This window comes from Miscanthus floridulus, chromosome 4, assembly GCF_019320115.1.
Source record: "Miscanthus floridulus cultivar M001 chromosome 4, ASM1932011v1, whole genome shotgun sequence".
Taxonomy (NCBI): Eukaryota; Viridiplantae; Streptophyta; class Magnoliopsida; order Poales; family Poaceae; genus Miscanthus; species Miscanthus floridulus.
Window position 1 is genome coordinate 121,060,512 of NC_089583.1, and position 24,450 is coordinate 121,084,961.

At 46.3% G+C, this 24,450-nt stretch overlaps 1 protein-coding gene across 1 annotated transcript; it reads right to left on the bottom strand.

Annotated features, from left to right (window-relative positions):
- Positions 1-2,422: 2,422 nt before the first annotated feature.
- Positions 2,423-9,520, bottom strand: LOC136552918 (dolabradiene synthase KSL4, chloroplastic-like). Its single transcript, XM_066544492.1, has 11 exons — positions 9,010-9,520; positions 8,737-8,917; positions 5,147-5,358; positions 4,918-5,038; positions 4,734-4,831; positions 4,424-4,638; positions 4,231-4,343; positions 4,014-4,109; positions 3,697-3,912; positions 3,436-3,577; positions 2,423-3,330 (listed from the first exon to the last, which is right to left on the bottom strand). The coding sequence occupies exons 1-11, from the start codon at positions 9,440-9,442 to the stop codon at positions 2,761-2,763; spliced, it is 2,397 nt and encodes a 798-aa protein (XP_066400589.1). The 5' UTR covers positions 9,443-9,520; the 3' UTR covers positions 2,423-2,760.
- Positions 9,521-24,450: the final 14,930 nt, after the last annotated feature.

The window sequence follows — 24,450 nt, forward strand, 5'->3', positions numbered from 1 at the left end:
GCACCGCCTCTGCTTCTTGGGCCTTGGCCGTTGGCCTATGGGAGGCCCATCTCCGGCCCAGAGCCAAGGCGCCGTGGAAGTTCCCTTCAATCGGCGGAGACCGCCAAGCCTCCGCTCGAGCTATCTCCGCCTCCGCCTTGCTGTCCGAGCCTCCGCTCCTGTTTCTTGAACCTCCGCCTCAGACCACGCCCGGGAGCCTTCGCTGCCGCGTCCGGGGTCTTTGCCAGACCGTTGATCGTGTGCGAAGGCTCCTTTAGGGGTTCCTGCACATCATCACATACGCGACCTGTTGGCGTTAGTTTTTGTAGTCCAAAGTGGGATCTAGCCTCCGCTACTCACATATCCATGTCCCAACACGAAGGAGGAATGGATGAAGCACTGGATGCCTTGGATGAGGTAGAACGGATTGCTGCTGGTGCCAAACCGCAGGGAACTCTAACCACAACTGACATTCAGGCTTTAAAGAGGGCTATATCTGAAAGTCATCAGAAGTTGGCTGATCAGTTAGCTGAAGCTGCTTGCCAGTCTTCTATAGTGGTGTTGAGCTTTGAGCTGCAGTTTCTGCTCTCAAGAGACTTGATGATGGACCTCGTGCTCCAAGCTGTTTGTTCAGTGCACGCAATCAGGGACTTCAGGTACACAGGCAAACATTACAACCCTCGCACCTCGCACATCCTATGCGCGGCTTAGGGGCAAGCCGCAATTCAAGGAGAGGGGAAGGTCATAGTATGGCTGTCGTGTGGGCCCATGCCAGGCTGTCAAGGGGAACTTCAGATACAAAAGGGAACCAGGAGGCCAAGGACGGCATCAACGAATATCAGAACAAACACATCTCCTCTCTAGTTACTGTAGTTCTTCCTCCTCCAGCCCCTCTTCCTCTTGTATCCTGATTCCTACTTTCAGTCCTTCTAGATCCTTCTAGTACCTTCCTCTAGCATCTTATTCCCTTGCTTGCTACTTATCCCCAATTTCCATCTCGATTGTATCTGGTTGTGGGTGTTGTTAGTGAAGCAGTATTGAGGTTGCTAACATAGCATCCTTTGTTCAGCTGTAGATGCGTTTATGGTCTGTTTATCCCCATGTATAGTTGCCTCCTCGATGTTGTAATGCCTCTGTTAGATTTACATACCGTCAGCCAAATAAACATGAGGTTTAGTAGTCGAAGAGTGTTGGTGTCTCAGTTATACATATGTTCAGTTTTCATGGAGTATAATAAAGTTCCCAGGTCATCTTGCCCATTACTTGATTAGGATGTGTTTGTTCTGGCCCTTTAGTGTTTTATAAGGCAGTGTTCTTTTCTTACTCTCATCCGTCTTTTATCTTAAAATTCAATTAGCAATTTGGGTCAGATTGTGCTCAGTTAGCTGTGATCCTTCCCAATTTTTTACAATTTAGTCATTTTTTTGAAGAAAATTTACGTTTGGCCCTCTGGGAGACGTAAACTCATCTTTGGACCCTGGGGCTCATGACTCATGGCTCCGAGGTAATACGTCCATGCATCTACTATATATCTAGCTAGCTACCAGCAGGAGTGGACTGGTGTCATGGTGTGCGTGTGCCTTTTGACTGGTTTTGTATCCATGCTCGGCGCAAGGATCCATGGCTCCGAGCTCGGAGCCGAGATCCATGGCTCCGAGGTACCGGCCACGTCAACGCCAGCTAGGATGCCCTGCTGTGCATGGCCAGGCACCTTGGAGCCAAGATCTGTGGCGCCGAGACATGTTACCTCGGACCCATGAGTCCTGACGCCGACCTCCAGGGTCCAAAGATGAGTTTACGTCTGCCAGGGAGCTAAACGTAATTTTTCTTTTAAAAAGGACCAAATTGTAAAAAATTAGGGTGATCCTTAGTGTTTGATATAGTAGATTGTCTTCCTCTGGCCCCCTCTATTTTAATTTGCACATAGAGTAGAAGCCGCCTATGTTATGTGCACTGTATTTTAGGGCAGGGCACAAGGGAAACCTAACGATAGTTTTCCATTCATATGGATCCATTGTGAAGGTTATTTTTTTTGGAGAGGCAGTAATTTGAACAGACTGTGTGCTCTAAACCAAATGGCTCGCCCCTTTACCTTGATGTTTTTTTTTTCGTTCATATGGAATATATCGGAGCTATATGAAGAATGAAGCACCTAGGACGAAAATATAATAAGCAACACTGATCAGTTGATCTCTTCAATAAGCCGGGCTGGTCAGCTGGTCTATTAAACAAGCACGATATCGAGCTACCAACCTATATGCATTACGGATTCAGAACCAGCTAACACTGCAATACCATCTATGTTGATTGAACCAACAACCTGTTCTATGCATTACAGGTTCGAAACCACAATACTGCATCAGTGATTTTGTCAAGATTTAGGAGCAGAACACAAACTTAGTGCGTCTGCCTACATATATGAGCGTTGTGGGGCTCCAAAATTTCAGAACTGCAGATTCCATCTCCGAATGAACTTAACATACTTTATGCTATGTGTATGTCATGTCTATAATTATCAGCATGAATGCTCCTATATGACACTATGTATGCTTACATATATTCTTCCATTGCTCTTATTAGTCGCTTACCCTATCAAAAATCCACATGTTTCTATGAATTTTTGCTGTCCATGCCCTTGCGCACGCTACATACTAGTGGACAGCCAGACGACAAGCTAGCATGCAAGGCCAGACCAGGAACAAAAAAAAAAAAAGAAAGGCCACCAGACCGCCGGATCATACAGGCACGCGCCGTCGCGGAAGATGCGCCCTAATTTTTGTATTACGGTTCGCGTCCGGGGAGTTGATCTTCTTCCCTCCATACCTGGAGCGGCTTGAGCAACACGTCGTTGATCGCATTCGTCAGCGGCGACGAGTAGCCGTCCCTGTCCATGTAGAACAGGTGGAGCACCTTGGACATGTTCCAGAACAGCTGCCTTGCAGGCCGGGGTACCGCGGCCCCCTCTCTGAGCACCAGTCTCAGCAGCTTCCTCCTGGAGGCCTCAATGATGCTCTTCACCTCCTTCTTGGCGGCCTCGATGGAGCCGCCGTAGGACGGATCAGCGAGCAGCAGGACGCTGTTGGTCTTCCCTTGCTTCTTCTCCCTCTGGTACGTCTGGAGGTCGTTGAGGAGGCGTCCCGACAAGTTGACGAGGCTGAGCATCTCTTCGTACTCGGGGCACCTCACCACGTCCTCCGGGAGCTCTGGCCCGACGAAGTAGGCGGCCACGGGGACGATCGGGCCAATCGCGAACGACACCTCCCCGATCGGCAGGTACTCCTCCACGGACGGCACGCGGCCGCTCATCCTCCACTCCGCCTCGGACATCATGGCCCTCACAATGTCCACCCACTGCGTGCATGCGCGAGAGCATCATCCTTCTGTCATCATCTACCGATCACCGGGGCACCGGCGGCCAGCACTGGAGCTGAAATTATGAGACGAGATAGGACTTACGAGCTCGGCGATGTGGTCCATGACGCTGCGGTTCTGCACCGACGCCGCCTTGCCCACGAGATGCTTGCACGTGTCGTAAACGGCGCGGAAAACAATCTCCACGCGCTCCGAGTAGAAGCCAGCTTCTTGGTGCGCGTCCCACCTGTCAGCCACAGCATCGACCAGAAGGCAACGGTGGATCAGTCGAAATGTGGAACGCACTGCAGCGCTGCTATGTTAGTCTGGTCAATGTTCTATTTCTCGAGTTTGCTGCATGCATACAGGTCGAAGAGCGTGACGAGATTCTCCAGCTCCTCCATTGACTCCCCGGTGTCGAACAGGTCGTCGACGATGGTGGTCAGCACGGAACTCATGCTCCACGCAATGCGAGCCTCCGATAGTTGGGCGGGGAACATGGTGGCAGCTGCCGAGAAAAGGATGGGCAGAGGCAGTACTCTTGCGAACTCCAGCTCCGGCAGCCTCACCTCTTTCACCCACCTATATATATGCATCAGACATTCAAGAGATCGTGAGAAAAAAAAAAACCCCCAAAATATACACAAGGCGATTTTTCTAATAAGTTTGCGTTATGCACGGACCTGTTGAGCTGCTCAATCTCTTGTTGGTACACAGCCTGGGAGGAATGGAATCCGTTGGTAGCCAGCGTCACAATTTCCTCATCTGCGTGAGAAACGCTGATCCGACGGAGTCGGTGGGTTCAAAATTGTAACCAATGTATGTATGTAACGGAAGTGAAATAATCTGTCCATAGCTGCTGCTTCCAGGCCTAGCTAGCCAGGCAAGGACCTCGCTCACCGGAATGCTGATTTTAGCATCTGGAAGCCCCCTGTCTTGAAATGCTGTATGTTCCTCCTGTGCTCCAGCCGGTCCAGGGTCGCGTAGGAGGGGAACTTCAGCACATGTTCTACCTGCAAAGTATATTTATTTATTAATTACAAATGCATCTGAAATGCACCGCCAATTAAATAGAAAAAGCATCATCGTGAACCTCTGCCGGGTCTACACATGTTGATATCTTGTTGGAACACTGTTGTTGCCTCAGCAGTTTACGTGACCATGAAAAAATGTTTTCTAGGATCAACTCCTCCTCCAAGATCTGAACCTGTGAAGCTTTGTACAGTTGTAGCAATGCCTCGGTATCATTTAGATGCCCTTGGATTGAATCATGGAAACTGGATTCTTCGCTAAATTGGGACAGCCCATCTGCATGCACAGCTAGCACTTTCAGGCTTGAGTTCGATCGATTCCGGATGTCATGTCAGGGGGTTCAAACATAAAATAAAACCAAGAAAAAATACCGGATGAGACGTCATATCCGTGCATACGAAGGAGCCGGAACGCCATTGCACAGGTCGCCATGTCCAGCATTATCTCATCGTCCTTGGCCAGCCAGGAACTGCATGCATCCAAGTCGTGTATCAAACAAAATAAAGCTCATCATCGATCAGCAGGTTTGGGTTTCATCACAAACTAACAACTGACCTGTATGTCGTGTCAAGTATGTTGTGTATTTCATAGGAAAAGCTGGGAGAGATCCCCATCTTTTCCAAAGTGTCCACCATGCGAAGCTGGTTGTACACGTTCCGTGGATACACAGCCGGCACTGCATGCAAATTAAAATGACGACCATATGCATGGACACACATGTCAGGAAGAAATCTCTATCTTTCTCGTATGCAAATTAAAATGACGACCATATGCATGGACACACCTGATGAGCTGCCAGACTTGGTGATGAGAAGATCCAAGTAATCGACTGCTCTCCCATTGTAGCTGTGGATCGCAGCTGCGGCCGTTGTGGCCGGTGAGTCGAAGAAGGACCCGTTCTTCCTCTGGTAAGCCATGGCCTGATCCCAGTCCAGTAGGTTCCCCAAACCTTCTGCTATATAGGCCATGTAAGCTGCTTTACTTCCGGAAGCCATGCTGTACGTGTCGATGATAAAAATTAATGTAAGTCCATCATCTGTGTGGATAGATAGCCCACAATAAATGAGCATGTATATGTAGTTAGATACATCTGTTCAAAACCAAAAAAAAAAAAAACAGGTCTCGCTTTCGGCTCCCGCGCCCACGCGCCCCACGATCTCTCCGGCCACCCAGGCACCAGCCCACCCACCGCAGACTTTTCTTGGCCTCGCCTCCTTCTTCTCCACGCCCAGGGCAGGCGCCAGCGGCTGCTAGATGTCGCCGCCGGTGATGCGGGCTCCTGGGCGGCTTCCTCCCCCAACGCCGGCCAACATCGATGATGGAGCAGCAAACGGCGTGGCTCTGCCCCCCGGGTCCTGCGCCCCCAACCCCTTCGTCTCCCCACACGTGGCCGCCCCCATCCCTTCCTCTACCCACGCCGGCCATCGTCGCCAATGGTGCGCCGATCCAGCAAGGCATCGTTCGAATCCGTCTTCGATCTGGGACGATCGGAGGAGCTCGACGGCGGTCTCGGTGGGCTTGCCGACGCTCCTTGACCTCTGTTCGTCACTTTCATTGCCTCCTCCACCACCAAATCCCACTCGAACACTAACCCGAGACCCCCCTCCGTGCCCTCTCCCCAGCTTCCTCTCCTCCTCTACGGATCCCATCGCCTCCTTCGCTGCGGATCCCTTCCCTGAAGCCTCTTTTCTTCGCCACTCAATATAAGCTGAAATTGTGCTTTGGTCTTTGTATACTAACTACAGAAGAAGAGGCACATTTCCATTATCTTCAATTAAGGATGTTGGTAGTTCAACTAATGATGGGAAAATAATAGTTCAAGGAGAAATGTTAGGGTAACATTGGACTTTACACTTTAGGATTAGTAATTATGCATCACCTGAACCAAAAATTCAGATAATGTTTTGAAAAAAATGTGGTTACTCTTTCAGTATCTGAATACTAATGTAGTCACTTCCACTCTTTCAGTGTCTGAGAACCACCAGCAATTGCTTGAAGCAATACAATTTTAATTTCCTCAAATTGACTCTTATTTGATGTAGTAGAATATTCTTAGACTTAAGCTATCAACCAATCATGTCCTGAAAGGTTAAGCTCTCAAGTTTCTTAGAATGAACGAGAATAGAAAACCTGAGACTATTAACTATTGGGCCATCTCTACTTTGCAGCAGAATCTTTAGTGTTCGTTGATCCTCACAGACTCACTGTGCCATACATCTTCGCAGTGTCAGATTGACCTGGTTCCTCAAGATCTAATGCAATAAGGCTGGTGTCTTCACCAAGGTGCTGGAAGCACTCTGCAGCTACAATGCACAGGTCACCAGACTGAACACGGTATCTATGGCTATGACCAGGGACGAAGCCAGGAAAAAATTTAGGAGGGGCTAAACAACGGCAATTAGCAAGAAAAGTGGTTTAGCAAATCTCAGCCCCTCCTACATGTACATCTACAGCTGAAATTTCAGACGACGGCTCTACGGGGCTTCGCTTGCTCGCGAGCAGTAGGGGGGGGGGGGGGGGGGGGGGGGGCTGGAGCCCCCCTAGCCCCACCGCTGGCTCCGTGCCTGGCTATGACGAGAGTGTCTTCACCATTTTTTGTCGTCACTGGAGCTAGAGGACTTAAAGAACAAAGATTCAAATTGCACTCTTGACTTTTTAAGAGAATGTGTTCTTACAAGAGCTTGGTGAATTAATATGTACTTTTTAGAGAAAGATATATTCATGCACCCATCTCCAAACTCCAAAGTGCAAAGCACACTGGCCTTACAGAGAAGGTGAACTACAGCCCCTGCAAAAGTGCAAAGTAGGAACCATCTTCTTTGTTATCGCAAAATTGGATTTGTTCTCTTCCTTTTTACTGAGGGGTCACATACAGATCGAATGTATTGCTAACCATTTTTCCTTTGATTTTTACAATTTAGCATGAATTCATTGTATATGTGATAATCTTTAGTCACTTATTTCTTGCCTCTGTGTTCCATTGAGTTAATATTTTTAATTTAATTGTAAGCTGCTTGCTTATTCCCAATTTAATTAACTTAAATCTTTTCTGTTTACTTGCTTATTTCAAACAATCTCTCAAATACATACTTAAATATGCACGCTCCGATAGGATGAACATCTTTTTAATACTCTGAAACCTCTCTTAATTTGAGCAATATGTTCTACAGATCTTTGCCACCTTCAGCAGCCTCATGTTTGCAGACAGAAGAAACAATCAACACATTAAATATGCATTGGCATTCTCAGAATATGGGCACTTCATCAAGCTGACATTCAGTCTGTACTAGGCATCCTGGCACAATGTTTCAACGTTCAGGAGCTAAGAGCCCCCCCCACCCCAAAGATAGAAGATTAGAAATTCAGAGCTTATGTACTCGGTGTTCAGGAGTTCAGAGTTTTCCCTCTCTTTGAGAAGATAATTCAGAGCTGAGTTCAGAGTTTTCCCCTCTCTTTGACAAAATTAGAAATTTAGAGGTAATGTAGCATGTGTGTTGCTATCATCGGAGTTACTATCTTGGCGAATATTATTCTTTTGGCTTTGAGCTACAAATATAGAAAGCTATTTGAATTAATTATTTCCAGGTCTTAATTATGCTTGTTGGTTTATAGGAAATTAAAGATACACATAACTGTATGTGACTCTGGTGCTGTAGCTGCCACCCAGTAGCAGCTGTGCAAAGAGCCAAAGAGGAACAACAGGATGAAGAAAGCGATGGGGTTTCAATTTTCAAACTGGCAAGTCAGTGGCAGTAGCTGTGCAAAGAGGAACAGCAGGATGAAGAAGGCAATGGGGTTTCAAACTGGCAAGTCACAGCAATACTTTGCAGCCGTTACTGTAGCTGCTGCAATTTGCTATATATTTGGTGGCCTGCTGAGAGCTGCTGCAGCTGCAGCGCAGCACAGCCACAGCAAGGCGATCCGAAATAAGAGTTTCCAATATTTTCTTCCCAAAACCATAGAGTATTCCAACTCCCCAAAAAATATTAGGAGGAATAGATAAGATCATCTCTGACAGTTTTCAATAATTCACTCCTAAAATATAGAATATAATTTTTTACATCAGGAATCCTATATTATTTCTAAATTATCCTAACCACTTTTATATATTGTTTCTCTCTTGTACATTTGTATCGGGAATCTTTTCTTATTCTTTATTTTTTTCCCCGCTCTTTCACCTTTAGATTGGCTGCATGATACGTGGTTTAGATCTGCACGGGAGGGGATACGGGAGGTTTTTTTTCCCCAAGTGTCAAAAATTGGGAGGTAGGATTAGGAGTGGTTGGAGATTATTTTTTTCCTATCCTACTAAAAAAAAACCTGGATTGGGAGAGTGCGCTGGATACTGTTGGAGATGCTATGAGATCGACAAACCTTTTTAGCTCCGTGTCACGCAACCGGAGGATGGCGTGAACGTCAGCATGGGCCAGAGGGATCTCCAGCCCCATGCCAATCCCGCGCTCGAGCATCCCGGGGAAGATGACGTTGAACCCTGCCGGCGTGTCGCACTTGTCGTCCGTCACAAAGGACGAGTTGTGCCCGATGAAGCGGAGCCCTGCGATCGATATACATGGCATCATCAGATCAGCACGAGACTCGGCAATGCAACCCTGCGCCGCGTTTTGTTTTTTGAAACACTAAACGAACCTTTCCCGACGTGCTCCTCCCCGACGCCCCACGTCCTGAGCGCGAGGACGCACGCCAACGTGGACGAGACCGCGTCCTTGCCTAGCGAGGCCTGGTCCTCGCCGCAGCCCAGCCCCCAGGAGCCGTCGCTGCGCTGGTTCTGCAGGATCCAATCCACGCACTGTGGGAAGCGCGACGCCAGAGGGGACCCGGGCGCCGGCACCATGGCGGCCCATGCCGTGTCGTATGACGACGGCGAAAGCTCGGCGTTCACGAGCTGCTCCCTGATCCTGTCCTCCAGCTCTCGCCCACTTCCACTTGTGCTGCTGCGCTCAGCAGTTACGGCCCGTCGCGTTCGTGATCGCAGGAACAGTTGAGGCTTGTGACCAACAACATTGGAGGATTGGTAGCCGAGGAAGGGCTGGTGAGGTGAGGCGTACCACAACAGCGTCATAGTAACACCTTTAGCAACGGGCCGTAGCTAAACCCACTCTTTGTTTGTGCAAGACATTGCTAGGTTTTATAAAGCAAAGGCAAACGGCATTGATTTGCCACTCATCAAGATGTAACTTTGCTTGAATTCTTCAGTGATATATGATGCCATTAATTATGTCAAAGTCTCGGTAAGACTTCAGCTAAACTAGACAACGGTCAGCTCACGTGTATTCTTCAAGTCTTCGGCAGAAAACATGTGAGAAGACATGCGCATGGAAAATTAACGGAACAACCTAGTTGATGGTGATGGGACGGGTCACTCATGTAGGCGAGGAACGGGTAGGCGTTGACGTAGAAGGGCGCGCCGGTCTTGGAGAAGAAGTTGAGCAGCGGCCAGCGGGCGGAGGTACACCATGAGTTCGTCTTTGAATACGCAGGCGGACGGAGGGTAGGAGTTGGCGAAGACGGCCTCCGAGTGCGGCGTGGAGAGCTCGATCTTGGTGTCCAGACGGAGCATCATGAGCGCGTCGTGCACGTTGAGCACGGCGCCGACGAATGCCTCGGTGCGCTCATCCCCTCGCTGCCCGTGGACGATGACGCCGGCCGTGGGAACCCGCCTGGCGGAAACGACCTCGAGCGCTTCTACCTCGTCTCCGCCGCCGACTCCAACATCCCCGACGAGGAGAGCACCGAACGAACCCACGATCAAACTCAAAAGCCACACATGCGCACTGTTCGTTCTTGGTCTACTGCTGGCATCGATCTTCTAGGACCAATCGTCCAGTTTTTTGTCTCACCTCTGATGCTTTATCAAATTAATTATCTCTGTGGATTCTCTTCCTGTGTGATGCACGAATCCCTCGGGGTCAGGTTGTTGGAGACCGCGTCATGTGGAGGGGGCAGCGCAACCATGCTGGATGACTCGATGCTCTTATCGTTTGGGCTGGTTTGGTTTATAAGCCATGGCTGCTGTTGACTGATTTGATGTAAGAAAAAAATACCATGCCTCTCACTAGAATTCAAACCCTAGGCTAGACCGGAGAGAGGAAAAACTGAACCGTGAAACCCCGGGGCACAAGTACTTTTCACGGGTACTGTTCACGTGTGAATAGTAACTCGCCGGGAGTCCAAAACGTCCCTCTCTTCTCAACCCTAGGTGCCACATATTTATATCTCCAAAGGGTGGCACGATCTATTTTCACATAACCCCCTACGCTAAATAAATCCAACGTAGGGGCGTAAATTCCAATTACGTCCTCCATGGCAAATTCCGCGATGTCCGCGATCCCTCCATCTCCGCGATGTGGTCCTTGCGATGTCGCCGCACGACCATCCGAAATCGTATCGCGATCGCCAGAATTTTCCATCTTCGGCCAACGCCTGCCGCACGGGCGTCCCGGTACGATGCATGGCTTTGTGGCTCAACCAGCGAACCCCGGATTTTGTGGCATAATCCGGAAACCTCCCTCGACGTCCTCCCGTCATGTAGCCAGGTACAGTAGACGTACACCGCACGATCGCCTGTCCCTCGAACGCAAGCCTCGATCCGCCCTTCTCCGCCCCTGCGGTTTTTCGACGCGGCATCCTATCTTCGTTCTTCACTCGTCGCCGCATGTATGGTGATCCACATCACCAGCAAACTGCTACCATTTGGGCTCGAGTTCAAAATTTTGTTGTAACATATGTGAACTTGCCTATAATATGCATGGGTGATCATATTATGCATGCTAATGAAAAGATGGATCCTAATCCAGCTAATGCTAAATGTATTTCTGAGTTTTGTTGTATGATCAAAGACTGGGCTTTTTTATTTGGGATATAATGGACCTGCTTACACATGGACTAATAAGAGATTTAATACTAATCCTACTTATGAGCGTTTGGACAGATTTCTTGCAATGCAGAACGGTGTGCAACTTACCCTGCAGCCTTGGTCTATCATCTTTCAATGATGAAAAGTGATCATGCACCTATTCTGGTTCTCCTTGAATACCCCCGTCCAAAATCCAAAAAACATTCCGTTTTGAAAAATGGTGGTTGCTTGAAAATGATTTCCATAAAACTGCGAAGCAAAGTTGGCAAAAATCTAGATGCAGAGCTGTCGGTGCAAAAAGTGACTAACAAGTAAATATTTGTATTTTTGCCGTACGTTGTGATCGGATGTGGCCTAGCACTGAATGACACAGGGTTTATACTGATTCAGGTAACGTGCCCTACGTCCAGTTTCAGTCGGTCGATGACTTTATTCCTAAGCCCAGGTGCTCGAAGTTTGTTGTGGGGTTACAAACAAATAGAAATAAGAAGGGGGTGTCGAAGGTCCGGTCGGACTCTGAACCGAAGGGCCAAGAGTAACGGGAGCTCCAACGTGCGCTAAGTATTGGATCGTATGCTCTGTGTAGCTTTAGAGTTCTAGAGCTCAGCAGAGAGAGAGAGAGAGTCGGAATGACCATCGTCCTTCTTTTAGGAGAGAGTGCATCCCCTTTTATAGGTGAAGGGGACAGGCTTACAAGTTTGGAGAGAGAGAGAGAGGGTGTGTGTGCTATCAAGTCTTGTTGCCCACGCCGTTGGGTACAAGATGGTTTATCGGCGCCCACAATATTGTTGACGCCTAGATGCATGTGGCAGGCTTCATCGTGTTCTTCTGGTATGGCAAATGTCGGCGTCTACCATACTGTAGGACAAATGTCGACGTCCACAACACTGTTCGTATTCTGACATATCTGAAAGGTTGCAAAGCACCCTTCTGGCATGGCCTGGTGGTACTGTCCTGTAGGTGTGCAGGGTACGGTCCTCGGTATTGCGGTTGACTTGAGCGCCTTGCCTTGTCTGCTCCGCATATTTCTTAGGTCCTTAACGAGCGGGCGTCCCCGGTTGGTCGTTCCCAGTCGGCTTCGACCGCGCCGGTCGGAGAAGGGCTGTAAGCAGGGGTTTAGTGTATTCCCGGTCGAAAAAGCGGGTCGGAGTCGGAAGTGAGCGTCGTCCCCTCCTTGGCCAGGCCTTCCAGTCGAAGACTGGATCGCTCTTCCAGCCTGTCGTTAGGTATCTGGGTCGGCCCAGGAGTCGCGCGTCGTTGTAATGCTGTCTGCTGGGCCGAGTTTTTGCTGGGAAGCGGGCTCATCGAGGACCCTGAGTTTATGAACCCGACAAGAGCTTTCCACCAAAAAAATTCTTATCTCGCTGCCGACCTTAAAGTATGGAGAAAATCTAAACCTAAAATTTTGGATCAGCTTCAAACCATTGAAGATAGCCTCCTTCAACACCAAATGAAACCTCTATCTGCTCAAAACCAAAGCATTCAAAAAGAGCTCACCCACCAACACCACATAATCTTATCCATACAAGAAGTGTTCCACCAACAAAGATACAAAAAAAGTTGGTGCATCTCTGGTGACAGAAACATGTTCCTCTTCCACCAAGCAATTCTCAAACGAGCCAGAAGAAACCACATAACTCGTCTCCAAAATTGATTCTAGGTTTGTTTCTAGCAGGGTTTGATTGTCTTGAAATTGTGAAGCAATTTAAAAAATTTGTATGGAATGACAAGTTTTGAAATGAAATTTATTTTTTACCTTGCAAATATGTCTTTGCATTTAGCACAAAGGGACTCCCACCGAAGTTTTTCATATCAAAATTATTTGTTTTCACAAATCTAAATGCATCTATTTTTTCATTGTAGTTTTATGAAGACTGAGCCTTTAGCACTTAGCGAGGCTATATGCAGCTCAATGCTGGAAAGTGGGTACATTGTCCATTATTGTCAAGCAAACTACAAGTTTCCATAGCCATCGACTTCTTTCTCTATCAACAATCAAAGAGAATCACGGGATGGCATTGTCAAGCAGATGGCAGCCCTCTGATTCAAGAAGAGAGTGAGTCTAGAGCTAAGGTCATTGCCCGAGGAAACATATGTTGGACTTTACTACACATGAGAAGATGGGGGGTGGGGGGGGGGGGGGGGGGGGGACAATGATGATGAAGAGTTGTAAAAATGACATTACTATTGCACTCATGTTTACGAACTTTTTTAGACACGTGCGTGTCACACATGCATGGCCACTAGTTTATTTAAACATCTTAACGACAAATAAAAAACTCAAAACTACAACCTCATAGCTGTTGGCAAGAGCTATAATTTTCTTTATTACAAATTTCATTACTCCAAAATCGTCCTGGCGGACTCTAGTGAGTGGGCCAAAACTTATTCCAAAATACCAGCCCACTATTGTGGGGATTGGGCCGGAGTCCGAACTATCCCCAGCATGCCCTCATGTGATCCCGGCCCACTTAAGCCCAAACTCACTATCCCAGCCCATCGCGCGATCGTCCTGCTAACTAAACCGAGGCGATTGCATCGTCTCCTCCATCTAGACTCGGATCCTCCGGCCGGGGGCAGGGCAGTGAACTGTGAACCGCGACCGCGAGGATTACCCGATGGCTCCCCGCCTGCCCGCTCGTGGATCCATTCGCGCTCCCCCTCCCTTCGTCTCCTTCTCCTCCACGGCCGTCCGCCGTCACCGACGCACCGCAAACCTTTCGGTGTCATTGTTCGTCGCTAGCTAGGACGTTATAGTCGATGGGTCAGACAAGCGTGAGCGATGAGAATCAAATCATATTGTAGTCTGTTCCACGGTGTCACTGTGCGCGGCTGCTTGGTGTGGTGTTGTTCACCAGATTCTGATTCTGGCATGTTCATTCGTTCGTCCTGCTCTAGGAGTGTTCCCAGTGGTGTGGTACGTTTGCATCATCGTTGCCGCAGCCAAAAGAGAGAAAGGAGCCAATGACTCAACGACACAAATTGCGTTGCTTAACAGTTCAGAAAAGTGGCTTTAGTGTCCTAGACTCCTACAGGATTTCCTATATATTTTCTTTTATTCATTCATGCTTTCTTTCTTTCTTTCATTCATGCTATGTATTATATGTGTGATATCTGAGGAGCGATGACAAACCCCGGCAAACTCAAGTGCGGACTGCAGGATATATATTTATCAGGATGATTTCTTCAGCATATATATTTTATCTCATGTTTTTGGTTATACGATTTTGCTCCAACAATGTCCACAATGGACAAAATAAAAACTCTCCTCTAGTTGCTTTCCTCTCGGTCAGAATTATGTGCTCTTATAAGAGTTTTCAACATGCAGGCGCTTTCGAAACAGAGACAGAAGAATCTTCGACGTGTATGAGTATGCTATGACAAAGGGTTAGCCATCATAAACAGATGCATGAATATGATTAGTAGCCCAGCGGAAGTTTGGAGGAACAATCGCTCACCATTCACCGGTCTCGAAAATTCTTTGTTATGTCAAACCACGAGACAAATAATCTCTCCTTGTCCTTTCCATTGCAACATGCAAATTAAATGAAAATCGATCAGCTGGCAATGGAATGGAACGTGCTAGTACCACCCTGCTCCGGTTAATAGCTGCTGAAGGATCGAAACGGGCGACCAGAGGGGGGTGAATGGTCGCGGAAGCCAAAAATTTATAACCCTTCCCCTAAACACAAAACCTGATTAAATCACGTTTTTTAAATCTGGACAGAACTCTATGTACCTAGTAAACCTGATGTGGACGAAAATCCGTAACTCCGATCGACCTAAAAATTTATCAGATTAAACTAGATGAAATTACGAAACTAACCTAACTGGAATCACGTCAATCTGACTTACGGATCTTGAGATAAAAATAAAACAAGCAGACTATGTCAGATGCTAACGAGAATTGTAAAGAACAAATCGAGATGCACAAGATCAATTATTATAGATGAAATATTAAATTGAGTAATTGAACTTACAAAAGTGCATCTAGCCTCCGCTCGAACATCCTCCCTCTCTTAATCGGAGAGATCAACAAAAACCTCTCACTAGAATTCAAACCCTAGGCTAGACCGGAGAGAGGAAAAACTGAACCGTGGAACCCCGGGGCACGAGTACTTTTCACGAGTAGTGTTCATGCGTGAATAGTAACTCGCCGGGAGTCCAAAACGTCCCTCCCTTCTCAACCCTAGGTGCCACATATTTATATCTCCAAAGGGTGGCACGACCTATTTTCACATAACCCCCTACGCTAAATAAATCCAACGTAGGGGCGTAAATTCCAATTACGTCCTCCATGGCAAATTCCGCGATGTCCGCGATCCCTCCATCTCCGCGATGTGATCCTCGCGATGTCGCCGCACGACCATCCGAAATCGTATCGCGATCGCCAGAATTTTCCATCTTCGGCCAACGCCTGCCGCACGGGCGTCCCGGTACGATGCATGGCTTTGTGGCTCAACCAGCGAACCCTGGATTTTGTGGCATAATCCGAAAACCTCCCTCGACGTCCTCACGCCATGTAGCCAGGTACAGTAAACGTACACCGCACGATCACCTGTCCCTCGAACGCAAGCCTCGATCCGCCCTTCTCCGCCCCCGCAGTTTTTCGACGCGGCATCCTATCTTCGTTCTTCACTCGTCGCCGCATGTACCTTATCTCCACCTGTCACCTACAACCACAACCTACCAAGAGACACGTCACACGCACACCGTGTTGTCAATCGCTCATCACCAAGGTGCTAGCCCACTGGCATCTCAATCTCCTCCTTGATGAGTGTATTACAACACCACACTGCACAAATTTATTCGTACTGAAAAAGAAAAATAAAAAGAAAGAAAAAGAAACGATCTTAATCCCCAAAGACATGGGCTAGCAAAAAAGCTAGGCTCGACACAATCAAGACAGAAATTCGCTCTCCCCAAAGTGAATCAAAAGCCATATCAATCTCCCAAAAGCAATCTCAGCAGCAAAACTCACAAATTTCAGCAAAACTCCCCCTCAACCCCTCAAAACAAGCATGCCAAGTCTCAGCAAAAACGAATTCAAACCCCCCCTACAAGAATGAACGAACTCCCCCTGCAAGAATGAATTTGTGCGCTACTCACTCTCCCCCTTATTGACAAAGCACTCCATCAAGATAAAATGCAAGGAACCAATTTAGAGAAAAACATGTGAGAAAGCACAAGTTGAAGCTTCTGAGACATATGCCAAATACTTATAAAAGCTAACCAACAACATTAGCTATCCAGAGAAGGAACAATACAATGCCACGACCAATAAAAATTTAGAACTAAAATCTGTTTGAAAACTAATGTGCCAGGCAAAAACATGCACATTCCAAACTCAGTGCAAAGCTGAAGACAAAACATATAGCGAGCTCACACGACAGATACACAGCTTCAGTCAAAGTTCACTGCAACGCCCACAAATGCATTCACTTGTCATATTTAATTCTAACTTTTGTGAGCATGATAAGCAGGGATATGGGAAGCAAGAGTTGTGCTCAGCCAGTTTGTTTAATTTTGTTTATGAGCGAGAACCAGCAGGGACATGGGAAAAACAGAGTTGTGCCCATATTTAAATTTTCAGTAAGGCAAGCAGATCATGAGCTAAATAGCAGAGATATGGAAATTCAGAGTTCTTGCTCACAACCATACTATGCACTCTCGAGTTAAAACTTGTATTGTGAGTTACATTTGCAGTGAAAACCCATTAAAAGAAGCTGACTACCAAACCATGAGCAAGATATATGTCAAGTATTCAACAAGTCACTAGATCCAGAAAAGCAAGCATAGCCCAACATAATTTTTTAAGTATATATCTGTGTTGTTTTCAAAATAAAAATTGGTCAAGCAAAGCATTCAAACCTCTCCAAAAGCATCGATCGCAAACTAGCCAAAACAAGTATAAGGCATATGTAACTGAAGCAACTTACAATGATACTACAATGGGTAACACACCCCGAACTCACCACGCAAATGTGCAAACGTGGTTTGATCGAGTGGTTTAGTCAGAATATCAGCAAGTTGCTGACTAGTATCAATGTATTTAAGCTTAATATCACCCTTCTCAGCATGATCCCTCAGAAAATGATGACGAACCTCAATGTGTTTCGTCTTAGAGTGAAGCATAGGATTCTTTGCAACACTTATAGCGCTAGTGCTGTCACACAAGAGAGGAACGTGAGAAAACGACAAACCAAAATCGCGAAGGGTAGCTATCATCCATCAAAGCTGAGAACAACAACTAGCAGCAGCAACATACTCAGTCTCTGTAGTAGATTGAGCAACATTAGATTGTTTTCTAGAGGACCAAGAAACAAGCGAAGAACCTAAAAATTGGCAAGTACCCGATGTAGACTTTCTATCCAAACGACACCCAGCAAAATCAGCATTCGAATAACCACACAAACTGAGAATTGAAGCAGCAGAGTACCAAAGGCCAAATGCAGGAGTAAATCGAAGATACCTCATTATGCGCTTCACCGCCTGACGGTGAAAAGTCCTGGGGGACGCCTAAAAACGAGCACACATACACACAGCAAAGTGTATATCTGGCCTCGTAGCAGTCAAGTACAGCAGCGACCCAATCATACTTCGATATTCCTTCTGATCCACGGGCTCTCCATCCTCATCAGCATCCAAAGCAGCGCTAGTCGGCATGGGCGTAGAAATTGGCTTCGCATCATCCATCGCAAACTTCTTCAGGACATCCTTCGTGTACTTTCCCTGATGCACAAATGTATCTTCCAAAGTTTGTTTTATTTGTAAGCCAAGAAAGAAATTTAGCTTGCCCATCATAGATATCTCAAATTCTTTACTCATCACATCTGCAAACTTTTTCACAAGAGCATGAGAGGAACCATCGAAAATGATATCATCCACATAAATCTGAGCTATTAAAGTGTCATTTCCTTGCCTGAGGAGAAAAAGAGTTTTATCAACTGAACCCATTTTGAACCCATTTTTAAGCAGAAAAGTTTTCAATCTAGCATACCAAGCACGAGGTGCTTGCTTCAAACCATATAAAGCCTTTTGCAACTTAAAAACACGATCAGGAAAATTGGGATGTTCAAAACCAGGCGGTTGTTTAACATAAACTTCTTCTTCTATAAAACCATTCAGAAAAGCACTTTTCACATCCATTTGATAAAGCTTATATCCACGTGAAGCAGCAAATGCAAGCAAAATACGAATGGCTTCTAAACGAGCAACAGGAGCAAAAGTTTCACCATAATCAATACCCTCTTTTTGAGAAAAGCCCTGAGCAACCAGCCTAGCTTTATTTCTAACAACATGACCATCTTCCCCTTGTTTGTTCTTAAAGACCCATTTAGTTCCAATTGGTTTACAAGAAGGAGGAGGATCAACCAAAACCCAAACCTGATTCCGTGCAAAATTTTCTAACTCCTCATGCATGGCATTGACCCAGTTAGAATCAGATAAAGCATGTCCAACATCTCGGGGTTCAAAAGAGGCAACAAAGGCAGTATGCGCAAAGACACAATAATTTTTATTTTTCATACCTCTGTTCCTTATCGTGCGTTCATCCAAAATACCTATTATGTTCTTGGCAGGATGATGATTCTGAATGTGTCGTGGTGCTGTACGTTCTGAAATCACCTCCCCCTCAACTGCAGCCGGTACATGATCAACAGTCGGTGAAGCTACAGGCTTTGCTGTAGATGTACGTGTCGGCGATGGTCCATCCTCCAAAGTGGTGGAGGGCGCCTGCTCAGGCTAGGTGCCAGGCTCCCCCTGCATCGCAGGCTAGGCATCATCGTCATCGTCGTCGTCACATCCATCTTCCTCTTTCTCATCCTCAAAAATATCCTACCCGATCTCGTCATCACCTGCACACTCAAAAGCAGAAGAAAAACAAGGCATTGTCTCGTCGAAGGTGACCTCACATGTCTCATCGATGCGGTTAGTACCAAGATTAAGCACACGGTACGCTCACCCTTGCAAGGCATACCCCAAAAATAACCCATCAGAACAACGTGATTCAAATTTATCCAAATTTCCCTTTTTCAATATAAAACACTTGCAGCCAAAAACTCGAAAGTGGAAAACTTTGGGAGGTAGACCAAATCTCAACTCATAAGATGTTTTTCCCAGAAAAGCTCTCAGAAAAATGCGATTAGCAACATAGCAAGCGGTGTTGATAGCCTCAGCCCAAAAACGTCTAGGAGTTTTATGTTCATCAAGCATTGTCCTAGCCATCTCAACAAGCGTACGATTTTTACGCTCAACAACACCATTCTGGGGAGGAACGTAAGGTGAGGAAAACTGATGATCTAAACCTTGTTCTGAACAAAAAGCTTTCATGCGAGAATTCTTGAATTCCGTACCGTTGTCACTGCGAATTGCTCTAACGGCATTATTTGACAACTCATTTTTCAGCTTCAGAACAAGATCATGAACATGTGAGAAAGCCTCATCCTTAGATTCCAAAAAGAACACCCATGAATATCGAGAAAAATCGTCCACAACGACGAGCACATACCACTTCCCACCAGCAGACCGAACACGGGCTGGACCAACAGTGTCCATATGTAACAGTTCACCCGGTCGTCTCGTCATCACCTGAGTCACAGGTGCATGAGAAGCAGCAACCATTTTTCCATGTTTGCAGGGAGCACAAATCAAATCCTTTTCAAACTTGAGTTTCGGTAAACCATCAATTAAATCCAATGAACTCAAACGACAAAGCAAATCAAAGCTCAAGTGGCCCAACCGACGATGCCACTTCCAAATCAGGGGGGAACCATGAGCAACTAAACATCGAGTTTCACCAAAAGATTTAGAAAAATCAGCTTTAAAAATCTGTCTAAAAGGAGAAATCTTGCAAACAAGGTTACCAGCAGAATCAAGAACACGCAAATTTCCTTTCTTAAAACGAACCTCAAAATCATCCTCAAGAAGTTGCGAAACAGACAGCAAATTATAATGCAAATTCTTTACCAATGCGACGTCCTTTAACGTGTATTTATCTATTACCTTGATGCAGCCATGCGCCATTACCTTACCTTGACTTTTATCCCCAAAAGTGATGTTTTCCTTTACGCTCGTGGGGGTGAGGCTGGAGAACCATTTATCATCTCCGGTCATGTGGTGCGAACAACCGGAGTCCATTATCCATATGTCCTCCTCGCCTCCAACCTACAATCAACAACGAGAGCGAGGGTGAGCTAATGACTCAACACTGGGGTTAGGATAATGTAATGAAAACCAGTGCTGAGCCACTTGCTCAAAAGAAGCGTTAGCAAAATCAAAGCTCTCAAAAAAACGATGAGAACCACGAGGGGGAAAACGTGGTCTGTCATCCCGATGTTGTGCAAGAGCATGAGTACATGAGTGAAAACCAGAAGAGCGAACAAATGGCTCACGTCTCAAAATAGGACGATCATGAGTACCACGTACAGGGTACTGCTCACATCTAAAAACACGACGATCATGAGTACCACGTGTGGGGTACTGCTCATGTCGTTCAGCACGCATCCTCTGATAATAGAACTCATAAAGATGACCATCATGACTGCAAAAATCACAATGATAAAGCTTGCGTGCAGGAGCGAAAGAAGCCTCAGCATTAGAACTAGAAGCAACAAAAACAGGCTTAGCAAAATGATCACAAGAAGAACCATTTGGCTTAGTATTTTGTACACCCTTGAAGTGTTTTGGCTTAGGCACCCAAACCTGCTTTTTAGGAGCAGATCTAGATGTCTCAACCAGCAACCCATCAGAGGTGACACCTGAACCCTTCCTAGGAGGTGGTCCAGTATATTTAGCCAACGGTGGATTCTTCTCATCAACAGGCGGTCCACTTTTTTCACCAAAAACATGTTTCAAGTCATAACCAGGACCAAAACGCTCACCCCATTTAATTTGAGCAATAGCCATACCAATTTGAGGCTCACGAATAGAACACCAATCAAGAATAGTTCTCAAATGCTTATTTTCTTCTTCCAAATCAGCAAGTTTGACCCTTAAATTATTATTTTCAACAACAAAATTAGGACAAGTTAGGCATGAAGGAAGAACCGGACAAGTGTGTTTTTCCAACTCAACAATATGTGATTTAGCAACATTTAATTCATATCATAAAGTTGGACAAATCAAACAATCCGGCAAATCAGGACAAGTGTGTTCTTCAAAATTTTTTATCCGACATAAAGCATTATCCAAGTCAACTTTCAGAAGTGGGCAAGAAACACAAGTACCAAGCAAATTCGACCAAGAACGAAGTTCATTTAGTTCAGCATAAAGTTTATCTCGATCATCAACAATGGAAGAATACTTGGTTTGCAATTTAGAAAGCGAAATCATATGAATTGAGCATTCTTCACATTCACCAGGTTCAGCAGGATTAGATGCAGCATTTTTGAGAGTAGCTAGTTCAGCACAAGTTTTATCATAATCAGTTTTAAGTTTAGCCAACACTTTATTTTGCTTATGAACAATTTTAGTTAAATCAGCTATTCTTTGTTCTGCAGAAGTATCTACCTCATCATCAGAAGTTTCATCATTGCTGTCGGTTGATGCATCACCCTCCAAGGCCATAGTACATATCCCACCATTGATGCTGGCGTCAGTGATGAAGCAAAGTCCATCTGTCTTCTTCTTGGGTGTCTCATCCTCGGAATCTGAATCGCTGGAGTCTGATGAGCCACCTGAAATATACTATCCAAGAGAAGATAACAAAACATTTGCAGCCTTAGCGACTTGCTTGTCAGAGTATTTTTGTCCGCCTTTCTTCCATTGCTTATCCTTCTTCTTCTTCCTCTCCCTGAACTTCTCCTAGCGCCTGAAGGAGTTATTACCCTGCTCAAAAGATCTCTGCTTGTTTAGGCAATCAGCAGCAAAGTGTCCTCGTTCACCACAGTTGAAGCAGCCATCTGAACGTCTTCTATTACGCCTGTTGTCATACACACGCTTAAACTTGTTGGAGAGCAGTACAAGTTGATCATCATCTAGCACCTCCAACTCCTCATCTGCAACATGACACAAAGAAGACAAAGCAAAACTGGAAATATTTGGATTAGCATTAGTGTTAGTCTTATTTCCAGAAACCAAAGCCATTGGAACGTCAGAAGAAGAAGCAGCTGTGGGATTTTTCCACTAAGGGTCTATCACGCAATGTGATAGAAGGTGCGTCGAGGGAACTGGGTTTGAGACCCACATAGAGCCATCAACAGTGGTAACCTATCCTATGTGATCGGAGATCCCGTGAATTAGGATGGCGAAACAAGCTGTTGATTGACTGAGGGAGAGACCCCTTAGATTATAGCTCAGTTCGTTGGAGATGCACCGTCTCTCCAATACTGTTAGGCAGGATGATTAAGTTCTTAATGTGATCCGAGCGGCTTAGTATAGCGGGGATGTTGTCCTACAGAACATCTTATAAGGAACACACCTATATGAGCTCGATTGCTAGTCACAATCTATGAGATGTGGGTAATCTCTAGATGCTCATGAAAAGGCCTCGAAGTGTGACTTATATGCTTCAAAACAGAGGGAAGGTACTTGGCAGCCTAGTATCAGTTAAGAGGCTATGTGAAACTCATCTCGCACAAAACTGTCAATTCAAGGTTCTGTCCATTGTTCAGTTGTGGATGAGTGTAGCTAGCTTTCTAGATGGATGTTCAACTTAACAGTCTCCATCGAAACACTGGTATATAAAAGGAATGTGGTTCTGAGAACTTCAAACTGCGTACCCTAGAGTTTGGTGGGGATTGTTAGATATTATGGGCTTGGCCCATTTATTTAATATCTTTATTAAACTCTATGGTCCGTACATGTACATTAATGGTTTTATACCATATGGGAATTTAATCGAGAGGCGACTCTACTTAAATACTTGATCATTGATCGATCTATTTGAGAAGTAAAAGTGAATCACCTGGATGCCACACGCGCGCGCGCGCGCCGCTGCCGCCGCCGCCGCCGCCCGGCCCGGCCCGAGCCCGTGGGCGTGGGCGTGGGCGTGGCGAGGCGAGGCAGGCGGGCGGCGGCGGGCGAGGCCTTTATTTTTGAAACTCCGTTTCCGTTTCCTGTGACGAATTGATTGGAGGTTAACTCCCGTGACTTCTGGCTCTCCGTCTCCGTCTCTCCCGCCGCAGGAAGGGAGATGTGACCTCTCGGTGCCGTCGACTTCTCGTCTTCTGGCCTCTGTCTATAAAACAAATCCTCCCCTCTCGGTTAAGCTCTCTTGGCGAAGTACACCACTTCCAGCAGCGCAAGTTCTTCCCGTTCCACCTCCGGCGAGCACCAGAGATGGAAGAGTAGGCCTCCGGAACGCGTCTCCGTCGTGGGCTTCACCTGCTCGGGTGAAGACGGGCGATTACGTTTTTGGGGAGTGTCGGTGGTGGCACGACTACTCTTCACGGCGTCCTTTTCTGCACTGCATCGAGCGGGACGACTACAACAGCAAAGCACCACCATGGCTTTTCCTGGTGCGAGCGGCTCCGCCGCAGGGTATAATCTCCTTCACCCTCTTCTGAATTTCATTATCAATATTATGATGTTCCTAGGCAATACTGCTTTCATATTCAACATGCTCTGTTTGGTTGATTTGAATGATTATGCTAGTACTGGTTTTCTGGTTCCTTTTAATTTTGTGATCATCATGATCTTGATATTTGAGAACACATCTTTTATATTTGTGATCATGTCTGTGATGCTTCAGCTATGTAAAACGATCATGTCTGTGATGCTTCAGCTATGTAAAACAATGTTTCACATATGTTTCGGCTCTATAATTTGTCTTATCATCATGTTAACATTTGTCATGAATTGTTTCTGTCTTTTTATTCATGACTTCACTTTCCTTTTTATTGCGTTATTTTTATGGATTAAAATAAATATGAAAATGCCTTATTTTTCAACACCACTTGCTTCCCCACCGCCTGCGTCACGCTCATCCCTAAGCCGGACCACTCCGTCCTTGGCTTCGCCTACACCGAGCTCGCAACCGCGCCCGTCAGGAAGCTCGTCCAGTCGACCTTTGCTAGCTTCTACATCGACGTCACGCTCATCTCTAAGCCGGACCACTTCGTCCTCGGCTTCGCCTACACTGAGCTCGCCACTACGCCCGTCAGGAAGCTCTTCCAGTCGACCTCTGCTAGCTTCTACATCACGTCGCCCCCAACAATACAGCTGGCTACGTGCCCACCAAGTGTTCGATGTATTGCTGTAGTGTCTTCACTTCC

Excerpts from the sequence above, each read along its gene's own strand:
- LOC136552918 (XM_066544492.1), bottom strand. The coding sequence starts at position 9,442 with ATGACGCTGTTGTGGTACGCCTCACCTCACCAGCCCTTCCTCGGCTAC. Across the intron at positions 4,639-4,733 it reads CGGATATGACGTCTCATCCG|ATGGGCTGTCCCAATTTAGC; the intron begins GTATTTTTTCTT and ends CTGTGCATGCAG. Across the intron at positions 3,578-3,696 it reads CTCGTCACGCTCTTCGACCT|GTGGGACGCGCACCAAGAAG; the intron begins GTATGCATGCAG and ends TGTGGCTGACAG.